General features: G+C 38.6%; 1 protein-coding gene across 6 annotated transcripts in view; it reads right to left on the bottom strand.

Annotated features, from left to right (window-relative positions):
• Positions 1-2,666: 2,666 nt before the first annotated feature.
• The window catches only part of FRMD6 (FERM domain containing 6), an 84,861-nt gene continuing 76,452 nt past the window's right edge, over positions 2,667-11,075 (bottom strand). For all 6 annotated transcript variants that reach the window (XM_017849508.1, XM_017849512.1, XM_017849511.1 and 3 more), the window contains 2 exons: positions 7,585-7,676; positions 2,667-5,671 (listed from right to left, as the gene is read on the bottom strand). In XM_017849508.1, the coding sequence (XP_017704997.1) occupies positions 5,387-5,671; positions 7,585-7,676 (377 nt within the window). In that variant the 3' untranslated portion in view covers positions 2,667-5,386. The remainder of the gene's footprint in view (positions 5,672-7,584; positions 7,677-11,075) is intronic.

Below are 11,075 nucleotides of genomic sequence, written 5' to 3'. Positions count from 1 at the left end.
CTTCCTAAGTTGGGAACTATCTGTTCTTACGAAATCTGTCTTGCAGTAATGACAGTAATAAATTGAGGAGCCCTCAGCGGATTGCAGTTGACACCAGATGGGTAAACACCCATCCTAAGTAATGAGTTGGTTAATTATAGCTGTGCCATGTTCATAGGCCTTCAATTAATCTCTTGAGAATATATAACTTTATCCCCTACAATGGCTCATCTGAGCATCTGAGCAGGACTTCTCAGAGGTCAGGCTTCTCCATTAACTCAAAATACATGTCTTAAAAATCTAAGGGCTGGGTGGAATTTAGCTTTCTTATTTTCATTATTCCTCTGTGTGGGGATCAGCTTGTATAAAGCAATAGAGAAATGACAAGGCAAATACAAGAATGATAGGGAGGAGATTTTTAAATATTTTACTGTACTCACATTATCCCCACCCTCATACTCAGCCAAACAGTCATACGTAACACCCTGATCTCTAGAATGTGGGTGTATTCAGACTTTCTGAAATGGTGAGTTGACTGCCCCACTCAAACATTGGTCCACTCTCTGACAGCTTTATTGGCAAAAGAAAACATCATTCTAACAAAATGCAATATACCTGGACACTCTGGAGACCTAGCCCATCCTAACTGTAGATCATACCAGTTCAGAAGCAGATACCCTGGCTGGTGTGTATGGCTCGGGCTCATGTTACAGACCCATGGGTTGCAACCCTGATGCACATTAGCATCACTTGTGGAACCACCCTGAGACCAAATATATCAGAAGCTTTGGGCTGGGACCCAGGTTATACTGTTTTAAGCTCTCTAGGTCATTCTAATATCCAGTCAGGGTTGAGAACTGCTGCTATAGACTACAGCAGTTGTTGCCATTGTGCCAATTTTTAACATTCAACAAATTTATCAAGAGTGGATTTTAATTCATATTATAAAGCAGTAGTCTTCCCAAAGACTTTGCCAAGTAAGGGAAGATTGCCTGTTTCTCTGGTAATAGTATTTAGTTTAGGAGATGACAACCTTCTGTTTGTGTGTAACATAGTCCTTTGGTTCTGCTTTTCAATCTTTTCCTTTTCTCTCTACCACACTGTCAATTCAGACCCTCATCACCTTCCAACTGTCTCCCCACCTTCTGTTAGCAATCCCATTATTTCTCTCAAGCCCCAAACACACGTCTCGTCCTTTTATAGCTCCCTTCCATCCAGAAAAAAATCTCAAGTGTTCTCATCTGGGTGTCCAAAGCTTTCATGGCTAGATTGGAGCATGATTACTCAAGCCAAAAGGCCCCTTGAGGCTCTTGCAGGCCCTTGACTGACCACTGTTATCTCCACCTTCTAAGCGTTTGCCTGAATAGTTTGCCCCTTACTCCATCCTGCCGTAAGTCCCCATGCAAGTAAAGTTGTCTTTCCAGTAAAATCTTCTCTGATCTTCCTGCCTCCCATGCCCCACCTCCCAGGTCTTGACTGCCTCTTGGCCAAAGCAATGCCAATGTAAGCCTTCTCTATGTCTGGCACACAGTAGATGCTCAGAAAACATAACCAAGTTAGCAAATTTCATTTATCACACTATCAAAATTGGAGTCTGTCTTCCCTATTAGGTTCTGATCTTTCTTTAAGGGCAGTGAGTAACAAGGTATATACAGTTGAAAAAAAAAAAAAAAAAGCAAGACTTTTGGAGAAAAACCTGGGTTTAAAACTCTGCTCTACCATTCACTAGCTGTAGAATCGCGGGCAAGTTTGTTTCCTCAGCTGTGAAGTAAGGGTGACAGCTCCTTGAAGGGCTGTGATTAGACATGCTGTGTGTGATATCAGACACATAGTAGGTACCAGGCATTCTCTTTCCTGCACTCCAACTTACAATTTACCAGATACTCTGCAAAATTCATGAGTAACACTCGACTGGAAAATTTGTTTTGGACTGTGTGAATCCAAATGGCTCTATTTCACAAAAGTTAAATGTTAGACTTGACAGCCCTCCTTTTTCCCACCTAGTCATCAGGGGCATACTAAACCATTCCGTTATCTAATTCTCCAAATAGTCCTTTGAGTTATTATCTCCATTTTATTGCCAAGAAAAGTGGAGCAAAGAGAAGGTAATGGATTTCCCTTAAGAAAAAGAGCTGGGGCTTTTCAGAATCCTGTTGACTGACTCTCAGCTCTGGGCTCTTTCCTTAATGCCACGCTGCCCTCACGTTCAGGCTTGTGAATGCATGCTTTTAAATGCAACCATTTGTTTATTTTATGATTAAAGCAACAGTCCAATGATGATGGTTTTCAGGGTTTAAGTTAGTTATTTTAATTAAAATATTTCTTTTTAAAGGAGAGTTTTTTTCAGCCCCATAATTTGGACTCAACAGTGGCTGACTACTATAACCTCCTGGAAGCTTGATTCCTTCACATCTGCAACTAAGAAGAAAAGTACCTGCCTTATGGGGGGATATGAGCATTAAATGACTGAACACATGAACTCTGAATACACGTGAAACTGGGTCTGGCACATGGTAGTGCTCAGCATCAGCTATTACCATCATCACTACCAGGACTGTTTTGCTTGGAATTCTATCACATGGAACCTTGTTGTTCTTCACTGTGCTCCATTACGGCAAAGAACATGAAGAAAACACTGTCACTCCTTAATGCTTCTTGCTGGAGAGCTCTAATAATCAAAAAGGCAATTTAAAGGCAAAAAAGTAACTTTATTGACTGCTAAACTTACCATGAAACATCTATAAGAAATAATTACAAAATAATGTGGGTTTTTTTTTTTATATACTTTTGGTATCATCTTGATATGATGATCCTTTCACAGAAAGGATTATTTACAGTTTATGTAGATATAAAGCTCACTGTTGCAAATACAAATGTAGATGTGCAGAGGCAATATATACCAAACGGGTATACTGACAAGCGATAGATATGTAAGAAATGCAGAATAAATAACAGCTTTGTATTTTTCTTCTTTTATTTTAAAACAATTTCCAAATACAAAATATGGATTATTCAAAGTGGATTTTTCATATACATATATATAATTCTGCTGCAAACAGTGGATCAAAAAGCAAAAGTGTTCTTAGCATGATTCATCTTTGAAAACCCATAGGACTATTCATAAATCCAATTAGAAAGAGCGTGTGCAAAACCACCAACAATGTCAGCAAAACCTTAAAGATCTGATTTTGGTTGAAGTAGAAAGAAAATAAAGTATAAAGCAGTACCTGTTTACAGTAATTAAATATGTTTTTTCTTTATCTTTCCTTCTTAAATATGTCTTTTTTTTAATCATTGCAAGAAACTCCAAGGGCTAAGGAAATGCACTGCATTATGATCTGGGCTCCTTAGAGTACAAACTTCACCAGGCTTAAGCATCATCCATAAGAAATGGTGGATTACCTAATGACTTGTAAGTAAAACAGTCATTAAATGATCCTTTCATACTTTAATCCTTTTATGCAGAGACTGAGATACTTCCATACATTCCAATATCTACAACTTTGGTTGTATTAAAGTATCTGATAAAAGCAAAATAATTTTGATCACAGAACTCTACGGAACTTTTTTTCCTTTTAAAGTGTCAGGTGAACCTAACATGATGAGGCAATGTTGCCTACACATCCGCGACCCAGCACGGGAGGGGCAGCACAGGCGGGGCATGTTCCAGCTCACCATTTGTTGTAATAATACTGACTCCCAGCCATGGGTAACACTGCTTATGTTCCGCTGTACCCTAAATCTATTTCGTTACCTGAAAACATAATTTTGTATAAAAATATGATTGTTTCTTTAGAAAATAATATATAGTTTTTTTAATAAAACCTGGCAGATAGAAAAAAATGGTATATCAAAATATGGTAAACAAATGTTGTAAAATACTAAATCATTAAAAATATCTTATAGAAAGACATTGTGCTATGAAGTTCTCTCCTGAAGTGTGAGCAACGTTTTTACTGTGCATCAAAAGATTGATAAGTTCACTCCCCTGACTTGGTTTCATTATATATTGTAACAGCAGCACAGCAGGTAACTGTCTTAAAAATGGCCCTTTCTCATACACTACGTCTTCTGTACACTTTTACTTCAAAATTAACAAAAGACACCCCCAGGATGGGTGGTTTTCAACTCTGTTGCATATTAGCTCCATCTGGAGAACTTTAAAGGAAAAGGCAATTCTACCTGGGTCCCGCCACAAGAGAATGATGTACTCTGTCTGGTGGGAGACTCAGTCATTATTTCTTAAAAGCTCCCCTGCCAAATTCTGTTATACAATCAGTGCTGAGAATCATGGCCAAAGGCACATGAGGAAACAGTCATTCTGAACTCTACATATATCAACTGATGTCTGCAGGTATCACTCACTCAGTGACACATTCTCAATCTTAAAGAATTCCATCTATAAAAGATAGTCATGGAAGCCAAAATGAAGACATAGTAAGCTTTAAACACATATAAACATACACAATCCCATGTATTTATATATGTATAATATATACATAGAGTATTTTGGTTAGGCAGAAACTAGCATTGCCATAATTTGTTCTTGATAATTAAACAAATAAAGCATCACCAAGCACCAACGTTTTCTAAGACATTTTCCATAGTTTTAACAGACACTGGTTTTGTAAACTCCACAAAATGCATTACAACACAAATATAATTCATTTGTTACTTGGATGTGGAACTCAACTGAATCCTGGAGCTTTCTGGAAGATCACAGAAGAGAACGTGGCACTGAGCGGGGTGAAGGAGTCACAGACATCACAGCACGCACTTCTGGTTTTCTGCTTATTGCTTAATTCATGTCTTGACTGCACAGGTGCTTCTGTCACATACGTATCTTTGGCTTGCTACAACCTCATGATTTTGACCACTCCATCAGTGTTCACTCTGGGATAGCCTCAGGGAGGAAGCAATGGGTATATAGAGTAACCGTCTCTCTGTTAAAAGAAGAGAAAATCTTCCCTCTTTCCTCTCCCAAACCATGAGCATTTTATGAGGGAGTGGTGAAAAATTTACAAGCAAACAAATAAATCTAACATCGTTCACGTGATAAAAAAGATGTGATGTTACACGTAACTGAACTAAAAAGCATCAGATGAGCAAACACACCACACTCCAATATTCTGAAGGCTTTGCAATCAGTAAAGCGCATTTCCTTCCGATGGATCAGTGAACTTCCGGGCACTTGTCTTGCTGTACATTTTCTGTAGTTCTTTTACTTCTGTGTAATACTTAAAGTGCAATTGTTCCAAGGCTTTTGTTTCCATCATCACAAATATTATAAAGAAAGAGCTATGTTTAGGGTGAAGAAGATATGGCACAAGTAATATGTAAAGAACCCATGACTTTCGCATCCTCTAGCAAACAGTAAGCTGCCTGTACAGCTGCACACAGATGGACTTTATACAACAAACTCTGGAACTTCATCATGAGTGAGATCCAGAGAAAAGTATTTGCTGGTTCTTTTGACTGGAAAAGCATCTTGGATGTTGATGCACTGCTGGGCCAAGCAACTGTTGCAACAGAGGCCTTCCTCATCCAGTTCATGGCCACATCCAAAGGTGTAACTCTGAGCAGTGTCCTGATACAGACCTGCAATGCGCAGGAAGTCTTTCTGGTAAAGTCGGATGTCATCAAGGCTCAAGCTGTGTCGATCGGTGGAGGTCTTTGGTTTCCGACATATAGTCTGCAAGATAAGGGAAGGTTGAAACAACTTTATAGACTAAAGTGAAAGGTTAGAATATCTGCCTTGTAAAGAGAGATGCCACAGAACCACAAAAGGTTAAGTAATCCTTACATGTTAGAAAGTGGTTTCCAATCTGTGGTTTCTGAGCCCTATGAGGAAATATATCATCAACACCACCTGCACCAGTAATAATAGCAGCTAATATTTACCGAGTAATTACTATGTTCCAGACCCCGACGTAAATACTCGGCATGTATTAACTCATTCAATCTTCCTAACAGTCCTAGGAAGCGGGCACTATCATTCTTCTCATTTTACAGATAAATAATCCAAGACACAGAGGTGCAAATACAACAGAAATCCAACTATCCCTAGCATTTCAGAAATCAAGTAATTATCTTGAAATAAGGTCATATAGGTAAAGACATGGTTTCTTTGTGTTTTGTTTTTTTGTTTTTTTTTTCACTAGGATATGGCAATTCAATGTGGCAACACTTTTAGGCCAAGGTCTGTTATTATTTTAATAAGAAATAAGAAAATAAACCAATTATTATCAAGAAACACAGTTTTGCTCTTTAAAAGCCCAGAATTCTTGGGCTGAATATAAAGTGTCCTTGGTGCTGGGTCGGATATAGGGCGTTTTTGGTGCTGAAGAGGCTGGGAGGCAGGCACCAAGACTAAATTCCCGAACATGGGGCTGGGGGCGGGGTTCTGCCAAATGCTGTACACAGCAGGGGGCAGACTTTTTTATTAACCCAAGAGGTGGTATTAGAAATAGGTTAAAAATGATTCTGATAATTACATGAATGGAAGGTATGTAATAGGTTATTTAAGGAAACCAGGCATTATATCTTTAAATTTTGCTGCTTACCACCACAAAGGACAACCCTGTTAGAATAAGATACAATTTCTGCTAGAGGCAAAAGTTCCAAAAGCACGTTTCACTAGGAAGTGTCACATATGAGTGACTCCTTGTGCTGATGCAGTCTTCCCAGGCTCCATTCGGATTTCACACATAGAATCATCTGGTCATCCCCACAGACTCTCAAGGAAGGCACACAATGTTCACCCCATAGTGTGGGTGTGGAATCTAACTATCAGCTGTGTCCCAGAAACATCTCTTAAGAGTAGATTACTCATTGGAGTTTTCAGAAAAATATTTCATAAACATCATTTTCACATTATGGTTACTTCAATGGAAGTAAGAAAGAAAAGACAAATGAGAAGAAAAAAAGGGAGGAAAAAGGAGGAGAAAAGTAGGGGACAAGGAGAGCCAGAATGCAAATGAAAAAAGAGAAACATACACAGAAGGGAAAAAAACAAGACACAAAGAGAGCCCAAGAAAGAAAGGCAGGAGGAGGGAGGATGTGCTCAGGAAGTAGGGCTATCAGTCACACATTACATCCAAATGCTGAAACCATGAGTTTCAGGGTATTTTATCTATATCGCTGGACATTTAATAGTTTAACCAATGATCACAGGTTGTCAAATGCTCTAGGCTCAGCATACCTTGAAAATTCAATCTGAATGGAATAACCAGAGTGTGGAAACATGTCTGCCAGAACACCCTGACAAAAAATATTATTCTCCCAGGTTGAGGACAAGTAACACACACACAGACACGTGCACGTGCACACGTGGTTCGAAGGAAGCCCAAGGACCAGAGGCTTCCCAACCATATAAAGTGTGAAGCAAAATATATAATTATCTAAGTAAAAATCAACTCAAAGATAAGCAGAACTAGCAAATAAGATGGAAATAAATTCAGAATAAAACTAGAACGTATGTATCTAGGAAGGATCATTTCCTTAGGGTTTTATTTTGCTCATCTGTATAAATGTAAGTATAAATCACTACCTAAAATTTTCTATAACTTCATTTTCCTAATTGGTATTTTTCAATCCCTTTAATACCTGTGGAAGAGAATCAGTACTCTGGCCACGAAGCTTAACAACCGTTTCTGAAGAGCTCGAGGTGGAAGACCCAATTTCTTTCACAATCAACCCTGAAATAAAACACAGAGATAGAAATAAATACTTCAAATTATTCATGCCTCTTGCCATATATTCTGACATACTGCTATCAGGAATGAAAAATCAAATATTAACCATTACCAAAAAGTTTCACTGTGACTCTTTGGTGGCAGACAACCAGGACAGCCCACACACTCTCTCATCTTACAGTAAATAGAGATTAATGAGTCAATGTAGAGTTAGAGTGTAGGAAGATGTTTAGAGTCTGAATTTTCTAAAACTTCTAATTAAGCTATTTATAATGACGTTACAGACAAGAAGCAAAGACTATTGGTGTAAAGCCGCCTCTTTACTGCATCTCATAAAGCTTCCCCTCCTCCCCTTTCTATACAGCAGCAACATTCAACTTAACCCTTACTGAACACACACCTTCTAGATTTGGTTCGGCTTGGATGTATACTGGTGAATTGTGGGGGCTCTGGCCTCTGAAGTCAGACAGATCTGGCTGGATCCTGGCCCAGACAACTAATCAGCCGTGTATCCTGGCCAGTTACTTAGCCTCCCAGTGTCTCAATCTCCTTCTCGTATAAAATCGGGCCAATAACAGCACCTGCCCGCTAGTTTTAATGACAATTACACAGTGAATGCATAAAAGGGTAAGGTACAGAGACTATACATGGATACACTCAGTTCACGGCAGCTCTTTTTGGGTGATGGGATACTTGGCACATACCTCCTGCAGCAGATCCCCCCGGTAGGAGACAAACTGGGAGGCCACAGTGAAAATTCAGTACTGGGTCTTTAAGAACAACAGAGCCCCTAACCTAATCACCTCAGCACTCAGTGGAAACCAGCAAAAATTTCGGGAGCAGAAATCCAGGGCTGACATTTCCCTATGTGACCAGCATATCAGTGAAGCATTGAGTAGAAACATGTCTCAGAAGGTAAAATTACCAGTAAGAACTAGAGGTATAAGTGAACACCGCTGAAATTTTTCTTGCCAATGGATGAAGCAAGTGTACTACAGGTCAAGCCCTAGATCCATAAAGCCAAATGGCTTTTTAAAAAAAAAAAAAAAAAACCTTAAGTAATGTGATTCTTATTCAACTACTGCTAGTAGTCTACAGAATGACTTGTGTTCTATCCCTTAACTCTTTAGAAGCATCTCATAATGACTCAGGGTCTAGCATATGCCATAAATATATTAAGCATTCAATAATTAGTTCAATTGAAACATGAAATATGAAGACATTCCTGGTTTATAAGTAGACACTTTAAAAACTCAGGGGATATTCATGTTTTAGGGTTTAGTACAAATTGCTTTAGGAGAGGATCTAGAATGATCTTTATCTTCTAAAGAGCATTAAACCTTTACACAAATCATCATAGAGACATGTGGACTTGTGCACTGGTTGGCAACTGGCATTGTTCCTTTTGAATTTCCTGGTAAAAGTGCCCTCGGCTATCATGCCTGTAAAGAGTCTTCTCCAAATCCAGACCCACCACTGGAAAAGTAAGCACCAAGATGGTGCTCAAAACACTTAACCAACTCCTATCACACTCTATAAGAATGAAAGACAGAGTGGTATACTTCATGACTACTCAATCTTAGCTGAGTGTTCTTTTTTTTTTGGAAAGATACGGAACGCTTCACAAATTTGCATGTCATCCTTGCAGAGGGGCCATGCTAATCTTCTCTGTATCACTGCAACTTTAGTGTATGTGCTGCCAAGTCGAGTACTTAGCTGAATGTTTTATAAGCAATGTTTAAATGCTCAAATTATAGAGAATTTAGAAAACTAAGATGATATAAGAAAGAAAATAAAATCATCTATATCTATAACCCTAACATCCAAAGAAAAGGCTATTAACAATTTTATGTTTTTTAAATATACAGATAAATATTCTTGTTTTTAATTAGATCACATTTTACGTAATTTTTACTGTTTACCGTCACTATCCTTCTTATGTTATTTTGTTTGAAAAATCTCAAATTTAATGGTTATATACCACATGAATAATGAATATGGTATAATTTAACCACTCGTTCGTTTTTTTTTTTTTGACAGAGTCTCACCCTGTTGCCCAGGATGGAGTACAGTGACGCGATCTTGGCTCACTGCAACCTCTGCCTCCTGGGTTCAAGCGATTCTCCTGCCTCAGTCACCCTTGCAGCTGGGATTACAGGCCTGCGGCTGATTTTGTATCTTTAGTAGAGATGGGGTTTCAACATGTTGGCCAGGCTGGTCTCCAATTCCTGACCTCAGGTGATCCACCCACCTCGGCCTCCCAAAGTGCTGGGATTACAGGCGTTGAACCACCACACTTGGCCTTACCACTGGTTCTTTAATTATTTTTATAACATTTCAATAAACATTTTTTATATATAAATTTTCTTAAACAGCCAGACTTTTTACTTAAATTTTGTCTCTATTTAAAATTAACAGTCTTATAAAAATTAAATGCATAAATATATAAATGCAAAGTCCAGGTCAGTTTACCTCATACCTCCCTTCCCAGAGGCACTGTAGCATACACTGTTTTTAGACCATTTCCTTTCCACAAACATATATACATAGAGCTATATACATGGACCTATAATGTGTATATAATTGTGAATTTATATTTAATTTAAATTAAAATGTAATTGTAAAGAGAAAATTCAATATCATTAAGTAAATGGGCAAAAAGGGGCAAAGTTTGGTATATGACCTCTAAGCATGTTTAGAGTAAGCAGCCTAATGAGTCAGCGTTGGTCAGAGAGATGATTCTCTGCAGCCACAGGCAGGTCTGGGAAGCCAGGGTTCTGTCGGGTTAGCAAACAGAATCCTGAAATAAAAGATGTCTCCTGCTCTTGAAGACTAAGTGCCAGGATGGTAGTGACTGTGTATCGGTCTGGTTCCTCTCTGATTTCCAGTGCCTGGCACCTGGAGGAAGAGAGTCGATGAACATCAGGAGGTGTGGATTTGCCAGAGCAGGGACAGGCTATCCCAGTTGGGCTCTTCATTCAATGAAAGCTGGAAGGGGCCATTTCAATAGTGCTCATTCCTGAGGCATATTTCTCTAAAGAACAGACTGATTCATGATGTGTGACAAAAGCAGTCAGATGTGACTGCTGTCTATAAACAAAACTCATACTGCTGCCATTTTTTAAAGATAGTATCTTCCATGTGACAGAAATACATACTGTGTATTATATAGCTATAATAGGATTAGAGTGAATGCATGTTTTCTAGAAGAATTCATACAAATATGGAATTTAAGAGTGTCTTTTTAGGTCAACCTATTTTGACATTTGTCCTCCCAGACTCCTCTACCAGTATAATACAGTGCGGAAACAACAACAACAAACAAACACCTGGAGGCCTACTTCTGTTTCTAGCCATGCAGAATCTGTCCTCTTTGAACTACAGGTTAACTCATCTGTAAAA

This window comes from Rhinopithecus bieti, unplaced genomic scaffold (assembly GCF_001698545.2).
Source record: "Rhinopithecus bieti isolate Rb0 unplaced genomic scaffold, ASM169854v2 scaffold_29928, whole genome shotgun sequence".
NCBI lineage: Eukaryota > Metazoa > Chordata > Mammalia > Primates > Cercopithecidae > Rhinopithecus > Rhinopithecus bieti.
The sequence above is the reverse complement of the archived record's forward strand: the minus strand, read 5'-3'. Positions and strand labels throughout refer to the sequence as shown.